Genomic DNA, 22,245 nt, shown 5'->3' with positions numbered 1-22,245 from the left:
AATATTGTCCCTAACTAACAGGTTGCTTATGGAAAATATGCAGGAGCTGTTAACCTTAATTTATTATTATATAAAGAGCAGCGAGGAAGCAGGAGGTCAAAGTTGCAGCAGGAGTCTCCCAGGAAGGCCGGTTTCTGTGCACAAACCCTCTGACTCCCTGCATTTAGAGCACTGACAAATGTGTGTCTGTACATGCCTCATTAATGACAGAAAAATAGAAAAACATACAAATCTGGTAAACTCGGTAGTCTTCTCTCTGACCTTGGTTGCTATGGAAACATAACCGCTCTCTGCTCAGTAACCTAGTCTTTTCTAATTGCTGTTGTCTTGGCAACAGCGCAACCAAAAAGGCCACAATCCTGAGTGTTTCCTGTTGCCGCACCCATCCTCGCCGAAGCAAATCCGCACTCAAATGCAACACAGTGACACACCAGTTGATCATGTGTGGGGCTTACAGCAGGACTGACACACCGGCTCAGGTCCAAGCAGTAGGCAAACAGTCAGCCAACTGGACTTAGCAGGTTAGGCACACACTGCAGGAGCTGATCTTTTGTTTTGACATCTAAATGTCACCATTTTAGCAAATTTTTTTCCTCACATGTTGTGAATCCATGACCAACACAGATGCTGAGCATCCGAAAATGTCCCCAGAGGTCCATCGCTCCAAGAGCATTACAGACTTTACGTCATGTGACCTGCAACTATAATCGAATTCTGTTCATCTAACCCCGAAATTAAGAGTTAACCATCACATAACCTTTTGATGTTAAAAAAAAGGAACATAGGAAGAGAGATTATCAGATTTCATCACAAATAAGACAAAAATCCCAGATTTCACAATGGAGGTTTCACAAGACGCAACAATTGGATAAAAAAAAAAAAAACTAAGACTCAATATTTAATTTAAAAAAATAAGACAAAGGTTTTTTTTTTTTTTTTTTACCATTTTCAAAGAAATACTTTTAAAGAAAAGGTTGTGGTATCTCTAAAACCAAGAAAAAAGAAACATATCTTATCATTCAAAGCGCCGTGGGTTACACATTTTATTTTAAAAATTTCTATGAAATAAAGTTTTGCTTCTTATGAAACAAGAAAAATCTCAAAACCTGAATCTCCACAGTGTCAAAAAGTGTGACCTCCTGTTCTCAATTGTGTGAGACCTATAATAATCACTTTTCTTCTGCATCTGGTGTTGAGAAGTATGTGTACCAATTTAAATTAAAGACCCACTCCAATGAAAATTGATTTTTTAAACAAGATCTTGTTGCATTTTTGTCATGATGGTAGATATATTTAAAGAAAATTACATTTAAAATGCATTTCTGAGTATTTCTTTATTCAAATCGTGAATCAGAAACCGCCGAAAAAAATGCCGTTTGAAAAAGAGGTTATTTGTGATGTTGGAAATACAATGTGCCGACCACAAGCTCCAAGCAGAGAGCTCTCAACAACAGGAAAAGGGGCGGGGTTGCTCTGCTGCGCCAATGGTCCTGCTGCACTGCAGAAACTATGTCCTAGAAAATGACTGTTTTTTTCTTTTTTAATTTTGGCACAAAAAAAGGCTTCCACGTTATTAAAAGACCAATGTGAACACTTCAAAAGATGATTGAAGTTGTGACAAAGTAGTACCCTTGCAACCAAAGTGTTTACTAACCACGCCCACATTTCTGAAATAAAATAAAGTTTTAATGAATGAACTCAACAAACCATTACTCTTAAAGATTTATATTAATAACAATTAAGTCAATGCAAAACAGAAGAATTCACTTCCATTTTTGCGTAGGTGTTGTTGGAAATATTTTCCAACTTTAAAGATCTGCTTTTGTTTCCAAATTTAACACAAACTGTACATGTTTATTAATCTCACTCATACTATAGTCGCTATTTCGCTGGCGGGGGCTTTTTGGGGGACAACTCTTGCCTTTACTGGAATCTATAGCTGCACCACAGGTTTGTGATGCTCAAGGGCTTCAGGAAGTGTGACTAAGAGCGAATTAGAAGTTCCAAAAGTAGCATTTATTCAGTACAGCTCACAGCTTTACGAGTGTCTGATTTTTCCAAACACTAAAATGTCACATACAATCAGTTCTTCTGGATAAAGCTGCTGGGATTGTGAGACGTTTGCAGTAAGGTTTGACATAAAATACTTTCGTTTTTTGTTTTTTTTTCATAAAACATCACGGTCCTAGGGGTGTAACGATTCATCTTAGCAATGATTCGATTCATATCATAATTTGTGGTTGCCGATACGCTTCAACTGAGTGACTGACCTAAAATGGATCCAGGACTTTAGGATCTTTACTCAAAACAACCAGTGTGACAGACAGACAGATAGATAGCTTTTATTGTCGTTTGCAGAGCTTTTACACTGACATAATAATAAAGTGTAAATTAAATATATGTACAAACAAACAAGTAAACAAGAATTAATGTAAAATCCATTCACATTTTAGTTTAATAAGGTTCAGCACCAATGTTGTTTTTCTACATTAAAATAATCCAAAGGGAACATTATTAGAACATTCTAGCACACTGCGTGGTCACATGTCTTTGCTAAATTCAAAGTGTTTCCACATATTGGACTGGAATGATGGCTGATCATTTTTTTGCTGCCATTACAACTGTGTTGGACCTTGATTTATGACATTTTACGTTATAGTAAAATAAACCCACAGTTCCTCAATCCAAATCGTATTTTCCGATATCAATTACCAATTTATCTCATTTTGAAACGATTTTATAATCGTATAGGTCAATTCCATTAACAACTTGCCTCAGACTGGTTGATCTGGTTGGATTTCACAAATATAATTAATTGCTTCACCTCTATGCGGTACTATAGACATTTAATACATTCTGTACTCCCAATAATATTGGGAAATAGGAAACACTTTGTTTTTAAATCTTGAGATATTTAAATATTTTATTTTCTAGGTAATTTTTTTTTGGTCTGTCAATGAGAAATTATGGCTGACCAGAGCTCAGGCGGAGGTAGCTTTGCAGGCAAGGGCTTATATCAGGCCTAAAAAAAAGCATGTTTTAGCCTCGCAACCAATAAAAATGTAACATGTGTTTGTTTGAGGAGAATTCATTTAGGAGTTGAAACTGATTTAGAAGCGATTTAGAAGAAGATGCTTTCCAGAAAACCTTCTGAAAAGCATCTTCTTCAGTCGTTTACTCTGCAGTGCTGCATTGATGCTGTAAACTGGAAAAGGATACAAAGCTGGAGATGGAAGAAGAGCAGGTTAGGATGGAAGCTGAGGAAGGAAAGGTCAGGATAGATTTACCGGGAGGATTTCATTATCCTGTGACATATAGAAAAGTAGGCAGGATGTCCACTGATGACTGACAGGCCACAGTTTATTACTCCACACATGGATGCCGCATTTTTCTCTCAGTGTGTTTACAGTCTTTTTTTAAAAATGTAATTTGTTTTTATTTGTTCTTTTATATGATATGACTTCAACATGACTGCATGCGTTTATCTTTATCTGTTTCTCCACCTTTTGCAGTCTTCATCCCCTTCAGCTCTGATTGTTCTGGCAACATATATGACAGTGTCAACATTTCATATCACACAGATGAGCTCTTTATCCACCTGTACAGCTCACTCAGACCGTCTCTGACCCGCCAGCACGGCGAGAACCAAGAAATCACAGCACCCCCATGAGCTGGGGGAGCAGCAGGGAGCTCCAAATATTGACATGTAATATTTGATTGAAGGTAAGCGCAGAAACACACACTGTTAAATCTCGTCTCAGCTGACGTGAGCGCTCGCTGGCGTCCCAGGGCCACACCACACGCTGAGGCAAACATGCAGCCTGACGGTGGGGATCATCTCAATTCTGGCCCAGACACACCCGGCTGGGTGCCTGACACCTGCCCACAGACAGGCCATGATGCACCCCCATAAACACACCTGACTGAGTCGCAGTCAGGGGGGTGGTTTCAGGTGGAAGTCCACAGGGAAGGTTTCACAGCATGGTCGACCTACAATCGCCAAGTGACAAACACTGCAGGGAGTTGAGCACCAACTTTAAGACCTGATGAGGTCAGAGCCGACCCGGCTTTGATCAGTCAATAACAAGAACCATTTCAGGTTAGAGATGGAAGAGGAAATGCTTCTGACCTCAAAGCTGCATCCTTTGATCAAGATTGAGCCAACAGATGGTCAGATGTTTCCATCTGCTGGACAAACTGAGAATTCTTGGATCCTTAACAGAAATCTGAGAATTTTTCCCACAATCTTTGTTTGGCTTTTGCACAAAATAACCCCAAAAATCAAATAGAGAAAAATGAAACTGCCTTTGATTCCAGCTCAGTTTCCCTGTGGTAGAGTGTCCACCCCGAGACTGAAAGGTTATGAGTTCAAATCCATGGTCGAGTCATACCAAAGACTAAAAATGGGAGCCAATGCCTCCCTGCTTGACGCTCAGCCTTAAGAGGTTGGATTGGGGGGGGTTAAACCACCAAATGGTTCCTGTGTCTGCAGCTCACCGCTCCCCCAGGGGATGGGTCAAATGTGGAGAGCAAATTTCACACACCTAGGTGACAGCTAATAGGACTTTAAAGACCCTGAGACCTGGCACGCTGCAGATTCATAAACCGAGTTGCACTTAGAGCAGATTATTTAGCTTCAAGTTAGCACTTTCAACTTTGTTGAGAATTATTTTTGCTTTTCTTTTTAGAACGTTCATTCTCTCTAGCTAAGTCAAGTGTCATTTATCAATTAAAGTAGGGGTTTTTTTAGCATTTGTGAAACTCCTTATTTAGCTTTTTGCCCTTTATTCAAGTTAGAATTTAAATTTAGCATTTTATACTTCTATTGATTTATTTCACTTCTTAAGACAACAGCTAATATTTGAGCTAACCCTCTGACCTCATAGTCACAGGGCCCCAGTTAAGCAGAATTAACTACTGTGGTAATTTAACCCAGAATGTGATGTTTGCCCATGTGGATGTCAGGCCTTTAGAGGTTTATGATGTTAATTTGCTTCTTTTGAGTTTTTACAAATATTTGTCAGGTAATTTACATACAGATTAATCCATTAATGTTATCATTGAAATGAATTGTTTTGCCTATTTTTAGCAGTCTTTCTCCTATTTTTAAGCCACCGTTTCATAAATCTTCTGCTTTGGGAAACATTAAAGAAGATGTTGATCACTGCAGTATTCTTATCTCTCTTATTTGTCTGTCTTTTTTTGAGTAAGTAAAGGTAAAATCTTATAGTTATTAATCAGAATAATATTTTTATTTTGGACATTTCTGTCAAGTTACATGTTTATAAATATATTTGACAACAAATGTATATTTCCAAAAATACATGACATGGCACAAAATGGTCTATTTATGCTAAAGTGGTGCTACACCAAAAACCCACAATATAACTTGCAATTTGTTTAGGTTCTATGAGTTTTTTAAGATTACAAGAAGTTGCTTTGTCAACACAAATTGTATTAAATCAATACAAAAAGTCATATTATTTTAACATGAAATTTAAAAAAATGATTTTTTTTTGTGAGGCCAAACAATCTGTGGTAGCAGCATGCACACTGTTACACAATAACCTCTGAAAAAGGAAAAAAAAGAAAATATATCATGAATTTTGCTTTATTAAGCTACAATAAACTAAACATTTGAAAGAAAAAACACAAGAAAAGGTTTAGTTTAAAAGTACTATAAAATATTCTTGGACTTTTCTATTTTATTAGGACTAACAGATTATTAACAGATTTAACAAGGAAAAAACGGATCACAATTCAGGTATAAAAGGTGGTAATCTAGTAATAAAATGGAATGTGCAGTGTTACTTACCTTAAACTGACAAAAGGCTTGTGAATGACACAGTTTTAATAAAGGACTACATACAAATAAAGCATTAAAAATGGCTGATTTCAACATTAATCCAGATTTTGGCACAGAAGGCAAAAAGTAGTTCTGTCATTTTCATTATAATTCATTATCATTTTTCTTTGAGCGTTTCCTTCCCCCATTGTTTACATTATTGTTTTACATAAAACAATAAACTACGATGTTCCTATTGGAGCCCCCACCAGAGCGTGTGAATGTGTGTGTGAATGGGTGTATAGGCTTATAACTGTAAAGCGCTTTGGGCCTTAGTTCGAGGAAAGTAGAAAAGCGCTACACAAGTATACGCCATTTATCATTTTTAGCATTTCCCTATTGGTTTAAAATGGTGCTACCATGAAATATGTAGTGCAACTTCAACCTAAAAAAACGTAAATAATTGCTGCTTTTGGCAACATTAAAATAAAGAAATATACTTTATATACTATTTATTTTTAATGTTTTTTTTACATTTGAAACTATACTTGACTTTGTTTTTACATTTATTTGGGCTGATTTGACATTTAAGGGATAATTAAATATCTCACCTAGCTTCTGTTAGCTTTTATAGCTTATTTTGTATTTTAAATAATTGTATAATGTCTCAGAAACTAAAAAAATAAAAAATAATGAAGGTTTACATGTATATTTCAATAGGAAATGAGCACCTTACCAAAAGAATGCGTAAATTGAGGCCAAAAACTGCTTTCTGCGATGTTTTGGGGGCAGTTTATGAAAAACGTTAGCTTGAAAAATGGGCGGCGCGTGACGTCAGAGGTCAGCTGACAGGTTTGTTTTGCTCGCCGGAGCTCGTCTTGATATAAGACTCGGCCATAAACGGAAGCGACAACACCAAGCCGCCTGTTAACTGCTGCTAGACCGTTTTATTTTTATTTTTAAAACAAAGAACTAATTTGCACAGCAGCCACCAGCACTTTATTGAGAAGATTATTCTAAGTTTTATCGTCTCGCCACCTCTGTGTTTTGCCTCCAACTGTTTGACGCAGTATGCCTTCGGAGAAAACGTTCAAACAAAGACGGACCTTTGGTGAGTGTCGACTCTGCTGGTTGCGTTTTGTGTAACGGTGACGTCAGGGCAGCCCGCCGAACCAGTCCCAACAGCAAAGTGGACCTGAAACGGAGGCCCGGCTCGGTTCCTGCCCGAAAAGAGGGTCTGCGTTTGTTGGCCTCGTGCTCGTGTTTACAGGGATGATGGGAAAACAAAGTGGTGTCGAAATGCAGAGCTGCCAGTGGCTGGCAGAGCTGCAGGATTGGGGGATGGGACTGTTTGAGGAGAGGACTTTAAAAGGCTTAAAACGGTCCAAACGTGCTGACTTTACCCCAGTTTCCTTTTGTGTGCAGGCCAGGCCACAAGCCTGCATGCAGGTTCTACTTTCAGTTGTTCTTTACGAGCACTAAAACACAAGGTCAGCACTGCTTTGTACCTGCATTAACCTTCCTTCAGTTTATGTTGACCCATTTCTGCTTTTTCTCGTAAATAGTCATACATTTGAACCCATTCCAGCTGTTTTATGTGGGTTTAAAGCTCCTAAATGAAAAAAATAGATGTAGCATGTTGTTGTAAGATAGATTAACGGTGTTCTTTTAGTGTCATATGTTAGTTTTATGATCCCTTTAGTCGTTTAAAACAAGACAATCTATAGATTTCCCCCTACAAAATAAAAGCAGAACAGCCCTGGATTTTATATTTATCATGTTATGACTAAGAATGACTGGTGGTGTGTCATGGTCCACTTTAGTTCACATGAGGCAATAAAAACATTCCACACGCTTTAGTTTTGTATCTCTGTTTATTTATTTGCTAAATACTCAATCTCTATTTGCTTGTTATGTCACAAAATGTTCTGGCTGGAAAAATAAACCTCATATCTTGACTGTTATGCAATAATCGCCCGTCAGAAAGACCTAAAAGCCCCCCACAGGCCGTCAGCAGTTAGTTGTTTTTTTATGGCAGGGGTGTGAACTCCGTGGACTTGTTTGTCGTCTTCTAGTCATGAGAGACTGACGCCGACAGGTTCACCACTTCCCTCCTGGAGTCGGAGGCCGTCCTAACGCAGCGGCTGATGTGAAAACTGCCTCCTCAGGAGAACAAACATTTGGCAGCATGTGACACCTTCATCAATCAAGACGTTCTTACAATGGCTGCTGGCTTTATCTCCTGAGCAAACACTTTTTTTTTAGGAAGGGGTCACAAGACGGAACAGCAAGTCAGAGCTTCACCTGATGAGTGGACTGACTTTCCCTTCATTGTTGTTTCGTTTCTGTTTGGGTCCAGTTCTCTATAAGACCTCTTACTTGGATGAAATTTGGTTGGGTCCCTTTGACCCACCCCGGTCTGCTTGGTTTGGCTTTGTAAACAAACAGGTTGTTCTGTTTACGTAGCTCATGCAGCTTTGGACATGTACTCCCAAACCAGGTCAGGTTAACTGTTTCAAGCCATGCTGACCCGAACTGAGTGGTGCTGTTGGGTCAAAAGTGGCCCCTCTGCTTCCATTTACTTTTTTATTAGCTGTAGATGTTTTAACTGTTTAAATGTTTAGCCTCAATCATGTGAAAATGAAAACATGAACTTCTATTATTTTCCGTGGCTTTTTACACGTATTCATTCTCATTGACAGAATAGGACAGCCCCCACCCCACCCCCCCTGAATTTACCTTCCTGTATTATAGAAAAATACACATTTTTGCTCCTGATTACAATCAAATGGAGCCATGGTATCAAGTCAGAAAGTACAATAAAGTTTCTATGTATAGTTGAGCTGGAACCTGGTTGGAATTTAAACAAACATTCAGTTCTGTTTTTGTTTATTGTTTTTTTTTCTGTTGTCAGAAAAAAAATGCATCTGAAAAGTTGACTTAATGCGTTACAAAATGGGGAATTTACACAAATAAAATTAGTATTTATTGTAAAAATGATGTAATGTTTTATAAAATCCAAAAAATGGTTTTCTTTCTAAAGTTCTAGCTTTTTTATAACCAAAACTATAACTTCTGTTAATTAAATGGAAAAGTGTTTGTTATCATTCAGTTTAAATAAGCAGTTCTGCAAAACCATCGTTTCACATCAAACAGAATAGATTTTAAATCAGCAATTTGAGTATTGAGTATTTCTATAGCAATAGAAATGGATTTCTAATTCTATATAAATAGAAATCGAATAAAGTCGTGAATTAATGTGGAACCGTTTGACAGAAATACCCAACAGCCCTTGAGTTGGCCTTAGTGTGTCAGCATTTATGGAGGGAAGTTTGACTTTTTGTTTTTGCTTTTTGATTTCTTCTGTACTTTTGATGAAAAATATTAGTTTTTTTGTATTTTTTCAGACTGACTTTGACAAACATTTAGTCCAATTTGTTGTTCTTGTGCAACCAGACTCCTGTCAGGCTTTACTCAGGGGTGTTGGCGTCTGCTTTACAGTCGTTTTTGGTGGATTGTTGAGAGAAAAAAGCGTTTTTTCGAACGTCTGCGTTGATCTGGAGAAGCTCCCTTGAGGAGAAGAGGGCTTCTCCTTCAACTTCTGTGTCTAGAGTTTAGCCTCAGAGATGATGGAAGGGACTGGAGTTATTTTTCATTTCCAGATTCAGGTCAGAGCAGCAGATCAGGAAGTCATCAAAGGCATTGAGACATCTCCTGATGAAGATTTTCCCTGAACTTCCTGAAAAAAAAAAAACCCCTGTGAGGAAATGGGGCTTTGGGTTTCAACCAACTGGAGTTTCTTTTTAAATTTCAGTTTGAGAAAACCTGTCAGGGAAAAATGTGTCAGCACTGTGGAAATTTTGGAAACATTTGAAGCTTTTTTGTTATTTCCAACATCCTCATCCTGTGATGGAAATGTTCTGGTCTTTTCTTTCTCCCACAGAGCAGCGAGTAGAAGATGTCCGGCTGATCCGGGAGCAGCACCCCAACAAGATCCCAGTGAGTTGATCCTTTGTTTTTATTTATTTTAAGTCTGTACATATCGGCTCCCAGGAAGTTGAGCTTCCTGCAAGCGTCACCACGCACTTCCTGCTTCAGCTTTCCACGTTTGGGTGTTGGTGCTTCCCGTCGTCCCGTTTTTTTTTTTTTTTTTTTTTTTTTAACTTGTCCTGTCCAACAGCTAGGCAAACAGATGAGAGCTGAGGGCCTCTTGTGTTGGACATATTTTATTTTAACAAGAGGGGTTATTCATCTTCAGACAAACCAAAGGTATGTCTGAATAAACCCCTTTTGTAATTGAGGCCAAACTTTATTAATTTCAATCATGTTTGAAAATCTTTGGTGTTGGACCGGACGGAAAAGGAAAGAGGGGAAGAAGAGAGAGGGACGTTAGAGAGAGGGGGGGGTAGGAGGGTGATAATAGGAGGGGAAGGGGGGTAAGACCATGAAGCAGCATAGAGCAGACAGGTTTACTGGTTGTTTATCGTTACGGTACGGTTCAAATGTAGTACAAAAAGGGCGGGGCCTGTTCACACACACTCAAATATTATCAACACACCTGCTAGCCGCAAAAATGTCCACATGTCAACATGCACACAAAACAGATAGTGTTCACGAACGCATACCTATGCCTTTAAACCAACTAGTGTGAAATCTTTCATTCATTCAATCATGCAAACTATTAGTGCAAAGGTGAGCTAACACCTGTGCTCAGGTGAGTGTTTATGTTCTTCTAAAATGGATGGTGGAATGTGAAAAGAAGGAGGAGGAGCGCCCAGCCACCCCCACACCCATACCCCCGCCGCAGCAGCAGCGGCAGCCGGAATTCCCCCAACGCCACACGGGAACAGGCAGGGAACAACCGCCCCCCGGGCGACCAAGACCGCCACCCAGGCCAGGGCCAGCAGGACCGCCGCGAGGCCCCCAGAGCCAGAGAGCAGGGAGGCGCAGAGGGAAAGAGAGCGCCGCCCCAGCCCAGCCAGGAAAGCAGCCCCCCGCCGCGCCGGAAGAGCCCAACGCAGGGCCCCACCGGAGAGGGACGCCCACAGTCCCAGACGAGCACCCCACCACCACCCAGGAGTTCCGGGCATCCCCCCGCCCCGACCCCAGGTACGAGCCAGGACCCCCCAAGGGAGACCCGCTCCGCACTCCAGGCAGCCACCCACCCGGCCCACGGTTGGTCCAGGTAGGAGCAAGGCAGGGGCCCGCCGCCCCCGCCCAGGAGGGGGGAACCCCGGGGAAAAAAGGGCGGCCCACAAGGGATGTTATAAATATGGCCCGACCAGGCTCGGCCATGTTGGAAGTTTGGCGGGGCCCAGCGCCCAGGGGCAAGGACCAGGACCCACCCCCCAGGGACACGAACACCCCCGGCTCAGGTGTAATATGAACCCCCCCACCGTGCGGAGAGAGCACGGCCGGGCCCAGGGAGCCGGCACCCAAGGGACACGGCCGCCATCGCCAAGGGGCCCGCACCCCCCACCAGGGAAGGGGTAGGGGACAGATGGACCCAGGTCCCACCTTCCTTGTAAAATGTGTGTGCGTGTATGGGTGTTTGAGAGGGTGTTTGTGTGCATGTGTGTGTGTTTATGTTTGAATGTATATATTGAAGGGGGAGGGGTGTGTGTACTAAGGGGGGTGCAGTTAAAATTGGCGAGTAGGGCACTAAGGGGACATCTCCTGATTACTCACAGGGTGTGCCCTCACCCTCCACACCAAGGGGCCCTAAATGTCTAAGGTGCGGTTAAAATTGGCGGGTAGGGTGCCAGGAGGACATCTGCTGCTTGCTTGCAGTGATGTCCAAGCACCCCCCCTACCAAGGACCCTACATGTCTAAGGTGCAAATAAAACCGAAAGAGGGGGGGCCCACTCCATACGGCAACCATAGGAGGGGGGCCATTCCCAAGTAGCCCCCCCCCCCAAGGCGCATCGCAGGCTAGACCCCCCAACCCCTCACCCTAATATGAGGTTATATAAGGAAGGGGGTAAGTTGGGGACAGCTGGTAGACTGTCCCCCGGTGGTCAAACAGCCGTCCCCCAGCCCACCCCCAGCAAAGGGGCCAGGGCCACCCAGCCCAGGGGCCCACCCCCGGAGGCGCCGACACCCCAGGCCCGGCACCACCCACCCCACACAGAGAGAAAGGAGCCAGAAAGCGTCGCCCCCCCCCCCCCCGGAGCAAGCCCAGGCCCCCACCCCCAGACGCCGGCCCTAGAAGAGCTCTGGTCAGGCCTCGACGGGACCGAGGAGGCCAACCGGCCGAGGCAACCACTGATTGCCTCAGCGGAGACCCCGACCCGCTAGCCCCCCCGACCCGTACTAATAATGGGCCCCCCCTCCCCCCCAGAACGCCCCCCCACAGGACAGGGCCGACAAGCCCCCCACCCCACCCCACCCCAGACCCCGCAGCCGAAGCGGGTGACACCCAGAGCGACCGGGGGCCCCGAGAGGGTTGTCCCGTCCCGCCCCAGAGCCAGGGAAGGGCCGATCCCAGCCCCAGGTGCAGATGGGCAGCCCATCCGGCGCCGCTGGGCCCCCCCCACCCGAGCAGGGCCCCCCGCCAACCCCCCCCAGCACAGGCAAAGGGACCACCCCCCCAAGCCAAGCCAGACCACCACCCCACCCCCCCACCACGCACCCCCACACCCAAGCCCAGAGGACCACGCAGCGCCCCAGCCCGCCCCACCCAGGCACCGGACCCGACCCCCCGACCAACGGAGCCCCCCACCGCCCCCGCCAGGCACCGGAAGCCCCGACCCCCACCCCAAACCACGGCAGAAGGGCAAGGAGCAGCGACGACCAAGCCCTCCACCCCCTAAGTCATGGAGTCAACCACAGGAGACCAGAGAGACTGAATTCTTTCAAAGTTACTTGAGCTTTGGGCTGACATTTTTTCCAAGCTGATATGATCAAACAGCAGATTTCTGTGTTGACTTATGTTTATATTTTTCTTGTTTTTCCAATTTATTAAAATAGTTTTTTTGGCAATACAAAGAGTTATGAAAATGATAGATGCTAATCCTTCTTCTATATCGATGGCACTCATGTCACCAAGCACACAAAGTGACGGTGAGGCAGTGATTGAAACCTTAAGCCAGACTGATAAATCGGCACATACCTGCTGCCAGAGAGCCTGGACAGGAGTGCAGAACCACAGTGCATGCATGTAGCTGTCGGGTAGATTATTATCACAGTGCTCGCAAATGTCTGAGTTACTGAGACCCATCTTGAACATCCTCTGTCCAGTGTAGTAAATTCTGTGAAGAGTTTTGAGATGGATTAGCTGCAGATTTGGACTTTTTGTCAGTTTAAAGGTGTTTAGACAAAGTTCTGACCAGAAGCTTTCATCTGTGCTGATGCTCAAATCTGCATCCCATTTTTTTGTTGGAAGGGCAATATTGTTGTCTAAATTACATAAAAGTTTGTATATTTTGGAGAGAGTTCTATTCATTGAAAAATTAATCAGAGTGGTAACTACATCTGGTAGCTTTAAATCGTCGTCTTTAATTTTATACTTTTTAGTAATACTTGATTTAAGTTGCTGATATTCCAAGAAGTTATTTATTCCATGTTTGTCTTGAAGTTCCTTGGGGGTTATGAATCTTCTATCAATAATTACGTGCTCTAGTTGTTTTATGCCCCCTGCTTGCCAAGCTGGGAAGTGAATCATTTTTTTGTTAATAAGGATGTCCGGGTTGTTCCAGATGGGTGTCATTTTGCACGGTTGAATTGATGATTTTGATATTTTGAGAAATTCCCACCAGGCTGTTAAGGTGGCATTTATATTAATGCTTTTGAAACAATCCTGTTTTTTAACTGTTTGGCTAATAAATGGTAGCTGTGACAGGTTGATCTTTCCACATAACACCTGTTCCAAGTCTAACCATGAGTTGGTTTCTGGATTATTTTTTAACCATTTTAAGATATATTGTAATCTATTTGCAAGAAAGTATTTGTGGAAATTAGGTAGTTCTAATCCTCCACAGCTTTTTGCAGATTTTAAAGTTTTTAGACTAATTCTTGCAGGTTTGTTGTTCCATAGAAAGCTTGATATGGATGAGTCTAATGTTTTGAACCATTTTAATGGCGGTTGTGTGGGAATCATTGAGAAGAGATAATTAACTTTGGGTAAGATTTTCATTTTAACCGTGGCTACCTTGCCCATAAGGGACAGAGGCAGGTTGGTCCAGCGTGTTAGATCGTCCTGTATGCTTTTCAGTAATGGGGTGTGGTTTAGCTGCACCAGTTCTGATATTTTGGGGGAAAAGTAGATACCCAGATATTTGATATTTCCTGTTTTAACTGGAATTGTGAGTCTTTGTTCCATATTCCTGTTGAGTGGTAATAAAACAGACTTATTCCAATTAATGGAATAGTCTGATATGGAGGAGAATTCATTTATGATCATTGCTGTTTCATTTACAGAATGTAAATTCCTTAAAAACAGTAATATGTCATCCGCATAAAGACTAATTTTATGATGGCTGTGTTTGGTTTTTATTCCTATAATGCTCTCATTCTGTCTTATTGCTGCAGCTAAAGGCTCAATGAATATAGCAAAAAGAGAAGGAGAGAGTGGGCAGCCCTGTCTGGTTCCTCTTCCAAGAAAAAACCTGTTTGAAGTCTGTTTATTAGTTCTAACTGATGCATTGGGGTTGTGATATAATATTTTGATCCAATTGATGAATGCTTCTCCAAAACCAAACTTATGGAGGGCAGCAATAAGGAACTTCCAATTAACTCTGTCAAAGGCTTTTTCAGCATCCACCGATAGTACCGTCATTTCCTGGTTTTTAATGGTGGCAAAGTCTATTATATTAACTAGTCTACGGACATTATCATCCGAGTGTCTGCCTTTGATGAATCCAGTCTGGTCGAAGTGAATTATGTGAGGAGTGATTTTTTTCTATTCTCTGTGCTAGTGCTTTGCAGATAATTTTTACATCTGCATTGATTAGAGAAATAGGGCGATAGCTTGAAGGACTAGTGGGATCTTTGTCTGGTTTTAGAAGAAGAATTATGTTGGCTGAGTTCATGTTAGGTGGCATTGATTGGCTCTCATTAATAGATGTGACAGTTTTATAAAATGTTGGTGCCAGTTGTTCCCAGAATTCTTTATAAAACTCAGCAGGAAAGCCGTCAGGCCCTGGTGCTTTACCATTGGGCATAAGTAACAGAGCTTCATGAAGTTCAGACGGCGAGAGCGGAGAATCTAAGTTTGTGATTTGATCCTCATTTAGCCTGGGTAGGTTTACATTATTAAGAAATGAGTCAATACTTTGCCCTGACGGATTGATCTGCGGTGTGCGTCGTCCCGTTTTTAACCCCGTTCCTGGTGACTGCTCACCAACAAAAGGGCCGGCTCGGGTCTCCCTCTAACCCCCCACCCTCCACCTCGCCTTCTCTGCACATTTCCTGCCTACTCTCGGGGGGGTTAGAATCTGCTGCGTCATGGTAACTGCTGAGAGCAGAGGCACAAGTGGAATCACTGTGAAACCCCATCCACAGCCCCTGTTTGGGGGGCTGATACCTTTGCTTGTTTTACACCCCCTCCGCCTTTAACAGGTCAGGAAAATGAGTTGGACATTTTTCCCCAAAGCTCAGATCCTGAACACCACTCTGATGGAAACACGCTCAGACCTGGAAGGAACACGGAGTGACTCTCTGTTCTCTGATGCTTCTATAACTGTCATTCAAATGAGGAAGGTTATGAATAATTGTCTGATTCAAAACAAAATGTTTTTTTTTATTTTTATCTAAGATTTCACATTTCTAAAAATTGTATCCACACTGTGACAAACCACTGCAGTTGGTTTTCACAAAGGCTCTTAATTTGGTAAAAATCGTTGATAAAGACATTATCAGCTGCAGCAGCACACTGCTAAAGTGAAAGCAGAGTTTGTGGTTTACACAAAAGAGCAATGTTTAGCTTAGAGATAAAACCACAGCAGGTAGAGTGAGGACTTTGATTTACGTCTGGAGCCGAGTTGAATGGTTTGCTTGATTAAAAATGTACAGTTTATTGTCATCAGCATAGAATCGTCTTCCGGTTCTTGACTCGATCCGGGCAACTAGAGTTTTAGAAAGAAAAAAAATCATGATGCATCATCTGATTGTGTTTCTGCTGTAGGTGATCATTGAGAGATACAAAGGGGAGAAACAACTCCCCATCCTGGACAAGACCAAGTTCCTGGTGCCGGATCATGTGAACATGAGCGAACTCATTAAGATAATCCGGTACGCTCAACTTCTCCACTCCTCTCTTTCTGCTTTGCTTCATATTTTTTCTGATTCCTTTGACCTCCTGCAGATTTTCTTTTCATTTCCTGTTTTTCTCTCATTTGTCTTTCCTTTTTATTTTGGCTTAAATTTGCTGCAAAACATACCACCGTCCTTTAGTTATGATGGGCATTTGGTATTAGCGTCTTCTTACTTATACTTGTATTTTCTGTGTTTTTATTGTAATAATGTTCCTTTTATGCCTTTGTTGGAGAACATGTTAGCAGAACGTCTTTCAAAAGCTACAAATTAGTAAAACTTTAGCACTTTGATGCATTTGTTCCAGCAGAATTTCCATTTTTAGCTTTTATCTCCTGAACTGCACCTCTTGAGATACAAAAGTTTTGCACCCTGACTCCTTTTGGAACTGCCCATAACATGTTTTTAATGACAAACTTTTGCCCCCCTTTTGTTCTCCAGTGGACATCAAATCTGATCCACCCTCTATTTTGAATGCACGGGGGGCCACTCGTCCCCCTCATGCTTTAAAACCTGAAAAAGGAATTTCCAGTGGGCGGAGCTTAATCACTTTGATTTCCAACAGCTTTTTGGTTCAATGTCTAATGACAATGTTTAATGAATGTTTAATGACAGTTTTTTTGGGGTGTTTTCTTGCAAGAGTTTAATCACGACTGGTCCATCAGTGAAACTACAGTTGTACCATGACTCAGCATTATCTCCCACTACATGTAAATCTTTATTAACTCCGGTATAGTTTGCCTCTCTTCTGTCCCTGGTGGCGACCTACTCAATGTACCAAATCTCTTATTTTTTATTTACACCAAGTGCGAGTCGCGCAGCCAATTCACGCCAGCCGCGCCTGTCTTTCGCCGCCTGACCAAAAATGTGTTCCCTTAAGCATGCCGCCGCGTGTGGGAGGAGCTACCAGCTAATGCTTTTAGCCTGATCGCTTCATGGAGCAGTATCCGTGTTTATCTCACTTACAATGCATGGAAAACACGGCCGATGGTGAGAGGTCAGGTTTATTTATTTTGAAGAGCTCTACAAAAACATCGGGAATCACGTCTCCATGTTTGGGATCATTCACCTTCTCTCTGCTGTGTCTGAAAGACGGTTGTTTCCGCGGTCTTTCCGTCTCTCTGACAGAGTTTGAAGGTTTGCTGGCCCGCATTAACCCGAGAGGGAATTAATAAAAACAAGAATAAAATCAGGGGACGTTTTTTTATTACTGTCTTGATGAAAAATAAGAAAAATATCCTAAGGTTCAGGAGGCAGCAGCAGCTCTCTGTCCGGGCCTCCTGGGAGCACAATACCTCCAGATCCAGGGGTCCTGTGACAGACTGTCGAAGGGGGTACCTGCCTTTACCCAATAGTCAATAGTACAGGTTCCTGAAACCCCGCTGCCCCGAAAGGGTAACAGCGGGTTAAGAAAAATGAGTGGAAGTTCATGAGAACTATGATCGCTTCACAATATTGGATGTGTTTTCTACCCGCTGTCATTGGCTGCCACTGAAAACATCTTGTGCCTAAAGTTGAGTCTATGATTGCTCGATGCTATGTGGCGACATCCCCAGATGTTTTTTAAACTGTGGCCCGCCGCGGCCGTCGTCCAAGTCACGCCATGCTGCTTCCAGACCTTCACGCAGCAGAACCTCAGATGGCGCCTGTACCATCGACTTTACATTGAAGCTGGCCGCCTCTGCTGCACAAATCGCATTCGGTTTGAACACAGCTTTATACTGCAAATACAAGATACTAGTAAAAGAGCCATTTGGGCCTGTTTTTACTGAACTAGACCTAGTAGAAGTCTTTTTAACACTTTAGAAAAATGTAATGCTACTTTGTTTTCATTACATTGCTTTTTTTTAAATATATATATATATATATATATATATATATAAAATAAATATGAATTGTATTTCTTTTTGGCTTAAATTAATGTGACGTATGAAATAAAACTTTCATATGTCGAATAAATGTGAAATTGTTTTTTTACTTTTGACAGAAGCTTGTTTGACTTCCTTTCAAAATAAGACTTCCTGTGCCAAACAGGTTCATCCCAGTGGAGCTAATGTACCAAAAAAGATTTAAAAACAACGGAATACAAACATGTCCTTTTCTTTCGTTATATTTTACGTCTACTTTGGTGAACTCTCATCCTTTTTCCTACTTACTGCTGCTGAACTAACCTAAACATAAACAAGACTTTATTGGTTTATGATCCAGTAGAAGAAGAGTATACTGTATAAAGAAAATACAAATATATTTATTGTTGCACAACTCCCCTCTGGATAGCTGCTTACCATTGTTGTGCAGCATAAGATAAAATGTGCTTTAGTCTCATAAAATGAACCAAGCAATCTTCTTCAAACTTCTTTTAACGCTTCAACTTTGAATTTGTTTTGTCATTTGGGTTTTTTCCTTTGTTGAACCTTTGTCATGTCGCTCTCTCCCCACCAGGAGGCGCCTCCAGCTAAACTCAAACCAGGCCTTCTTCCTACTGGTTAACGGTCATAGCATGGTGTCCGTGTCCGCTGCCATTTCTGAGTTGTACGAGCAGGAGAAGGACCAGGATGGCTTCCTCTACATGGTCTACGCGTCCCAGGAGACGTTTGGCTCCACTGCAGCCACCCACTGATCCGCCTTTCCTCCTACTCCTCCATCAGCCTCGACCCGCAAACTGAACTTTTGTAGTTTTTAGACTGTCCCTCCATGTTTTTGTCTCTCCACACATCTCTTTAGTCTATCAGAGTTTTGAAAACCCAGGTAAAAACGACTCAAGGTGGCATCTAAAGACGTCTTTGTCATGTCTGATGTGCAGACTGTTGGTGTCATACCATCCTCCTCCAGCAGGGGGAGCCAAACAGCTCTGCAGAGAAACCCTCAGATCTACTTAGATGTATTTATGTCGTGTAAATATAAACTTCAAATCATCTATCTTAACATTTATACTTGTGTATATATCATAACAAAGCCTTGAGGTTTCTGAAGAACTGTTTCTTTTTAAAGGCTGGATTTTATTGCTGTGGAACTCCAGCTTATCCCTCTCTTCTTCTTCTAACTGCTTTGCTCTTCAATCAGATAGTTGCATTTTGCAGGAATGATTGAAAACAAAGACTATTGCAAGTAGCGATGAGTGTAACCAAGCGCATTTTGGCAACACTACGTGGAGCATGGTGCTCCTGTGCGTGAGAGCAGAGGAAACAGCGTTTCTGTAAATAGCAATGCTGTCCATCAGCATCTCTTCTTTGCGTGCAAGGCAGACGCCGGCGAACCAAGGAAGCTGTTTCATGCGGCAACAGATATGGAGGCTGCTTTGAATTGCAGTATTACGATTCTTTTTATTGATCTGGGTTTTTATGTCTGTACACCTGTAGTTCTGAGTCCTGACAGGAAAAAAGGGGCAGAGCTTATGTTTCACTGCTTTCATTTTACTAGTCTGCTCCTCTGTGTCGCACACAGCAATATCACACACGTGTATGTATTTATGTTGCTTTTTTTTTCTAAACAATAAATAACAGGAAAAAATGCTGGATGCCATTTTTTTCTTATTGCGCTTTAAAAATTACTAAAAAAAAGTTTGGTTGACTTAACAAATATAAAACATGGTAATAAAAACTTGTGTTTATGTATGAAAATGCATACAGTGGTGGACAAAATTGTTGGTACCCCTCAGTTAAAGAAAGTCCACCATGCTCACTGAAATGCTTAGAAACGTTCAAAAGTAACAATAAATTAAAATTTATTGAAAATGAAATAAAATCAGCCATTACTTTTGAGTTTTTGATTAACAGAATTATTTAAAAAAAAAAAAAAACTAATGAAATAGGGCTGGACAAAAATGATGTTACCCATAACTTAATATTTTGTTGCACAACCTTTTGAGGCAATCACTGCAATTAAACGGTTTCTGTATTTGTCAATGAGCCTTCTGCACCTGTCCACAGGTATTTTGGCCCACTCCTCATGAGCAAACTGCTCCAGTTGTCTCCGGTTTGATGGGTGTCTTCTCCAAAATTGCATGTTTCAGCTCCTTCCTCAGATGTTCAATGAGATTCAGATCTGGGCTCATAGAAGGCCACTTCAGAACAGTCCAATGCTTTTCTCTTAGGCATCCTTGGGGGGTTTTGGCTGTGTGTTTTGGATCGCTGTCCTGTCGGAAGACCCATGACCTGAGACCAAGCTTTCTGACACTAGGCAGCACATTTCTATCCAGAATGCCTTGATAATCTTGAGATTTTATTTTACCTTGCACAACCTCAAGACACCCTGTGCCAGATGCAGCAAAGCAGCCCCAAAACAGATCTGAGCCTCCTCCATGTTTCACAGTAGGGACAGTGTTCTTTTCGTTGTATGCTTCATTTTTGAGTCTATGAACATAGAGCTGATGTGCCTTACCAAAAAAATCCAGCTTTGTCTCATCTGTCCAAAGGACATTTTCCCAGAAAGAAGCTTTGTGGCTTGTCAACATGCATTTTTGCAAATTCCAGTCTGGCTTTTTTATGGTTTCCTTTCAACAGTGATGTCCTCCTTGGTCGTCTCCCATGAAGTCCACTCTGGCTCAAACAATGCTGCGATCTGACACTGATGTACCTTGATCTGGGAGTTCACTTTTACAGTTTTTCTGTCGCTTTAGTACAATTCTCAGATCAGAATGAAATTCCCAAAACTATTTGTTCAATCTTCACATCATGTCATTTGTGCACATCACATAAGCAGTTTCTCACTTCTTTGAACAAGTTGCAATTGCTTTGGTACATCCGTGCAAATGATTATGTACAATTCTCTGTTCTTTGCTACATTATCAACTGTTTATGTCATGTTGATCAAAATCTATTATATGGTTCACTGTGCAATAGTCTTACTCCTCAAAACCCCTAGTCAGTAGTTCATCGTATAAGTCATTAACTGCAAAATGGTTGACCAAGTTGTCATAATGTGACAAACATATTTCGCTGCATTGCAAGAAAGGATATTCGCTGTGATGTGGATGAGAATTTGTGTCCTAACATACAGGAATGACAAGAGGTGTAGGAAGACCACACCAATTCCTACTGCACTGCCTGTACTGTTGTACAGAATATTGTCCTATCTTTTTTTTCCCTTTGTGTTACTGTTTGCAGTGGGGGTTTTCTATGTTGGTATGACATGGTCTGTCAACAAATTACAATATGAACAATAGAAGTGCAAATGGGAATCTTGTCCCGTCTTTTGCTATCAAACAGAAAAGGTGTAACTTACATTTTACAATAATTGTCATCAAAACTTTAGCCATAGTTTACATCAGAACCTCCCTCTAAAGTACACAGTTATATTGACAACATGACTAAGTAATTTGACTGTCTTGTTCGTAGACAATGACACAAGGACTTGACATTCTGATGGCACTGACATGTTCAATGACATAAAAACTTAGTTTTGAGAGATGAACTAAAGATTTTGAGCAAGTTACAGGCTTTTGCAAGAAATCCATAGTGTTTTGCTGTTTGTACAAATTGTTTTGAGAAATGCACACACGTATTTGCAAACTTCAATTCTGATCTGAGAATTTTACTAAAGTGACTGAGAAAAACTGTAACGTCTTTGGAGGTTGTTCTGGGCTCTTTGGATACAGTTCCAACCATCAGTCTCCTCAATTTGTCATCCATTTTCCTCTTCCGGCCACGTCCAGGGAGGTTGGCTACTGTCCTGTGGGTCTTCAATTTCTGAATAATATGTGCCACTGTTGTCACAGGAACTTCAAGCTGTTTAGAAATAGTTTTATAGCCTTTACCTTTAAAATGTTTGTGGGGTCATCTAAGATAACACAAGGGTTAAAACTCTGAACAGGCAATGAGCATCTTAGATGGAAATATGTGGGAATTTAACCCTTGTGCTATCTTAGATGACCCACCCTTTACATTGACATGTTCTCCCTACCATGACAAAGGTGGATAAAGGTGGAAAGATTTCATGTAATCCATGGACACCAGTGAAGATCAGAATTCATTGAAGAAAAAAGGGTCAGAGCACTGTCTAGTGGGTCTAGATGACCCAACTCCCAACGGTAAAGTGCCTAGGATAGCACAAGGGTTAACCCCAATTTTAAAACCTAGTGGAAAATTTTTGTAATTGGAAGTGTTATTTTTAATTTTTGTGATCCAAAAACCCTTTTCAAAATTATTTAGATTTGAAATAAACATGCAAAATGGAAATTAAAATTAAAAGTTTAAAAAAACAAATTACA

General features: G+C 41.6%; 1 protein-coding gene across 1 annotated transcript; it reads left to right on the top strand.

The window, feature by feature from the left end:
- Positions 1-6,856: 6,856 nt before the first annotated feature.
- On the top strand, positions 6,857-18,657 carry map1lc3b (microtubule associated protein 1 light chain 3 beta). Its single transcript, NM_001305637.1, has 4 exons — positions 6,857-6,896; positions 9,729-9,784; positions 15,910-16,016; positions 18,480-18,657. The coding sequence occupies exons 1-4, from the start codon at positions 6,857-6,859 to the stop codon at positions 18,655-18,657; spliced, it is 381 nt and encodes a 126-aa protein (NP_001292566.1).
- The last annotated feature ends 3,588 nt before the right edge of the window (positions 18,658-22,245 follow it).

This window comes from Oryzias latipes, chromosome 6 (assembly GCF_002234675.1).
Source record: "Oryzias latipes chromosome 6, ASM223467v1".
In the NCBI taxonomy this organism is placed as follows: domain Eukaryota; kingdom Metazoa; phylum Chordata; class Actinopteri; order Beloniformes; family Adrianichthyidae; genus Oryzias; species Oryzias latipes.
This window is presented reverse-complemented; position numbering and strand designations above follow the sequence as displayed.

What these genes read in the sequence shown, in the direction of transcription:
- map1lc3b (NM_001305637.1), top strand. Translation starts at nt 6,857, where the DNA reads ATGCCTTCGGAGAAAACGTTCAAACAAAGACGGACCTTTG. An exon ending in AGCACCCCAACAAGATCCCA is followed by an intron (nt 9,785 to 15,909) that starts GTGAGTTGATCC and finishes TTTCTGCTGTAG; the next exon opens with GTGATCATTGAGAGATACAA. An exon ending in GAACTCATTAAGATAATCCG is followed by an intron (nt 16,017 to 18,479) that starts GTACGCTCAACT and finishes TCTCCCCACCAG; the next exon opens with GAGGCGCCTCCAGCTAAACT.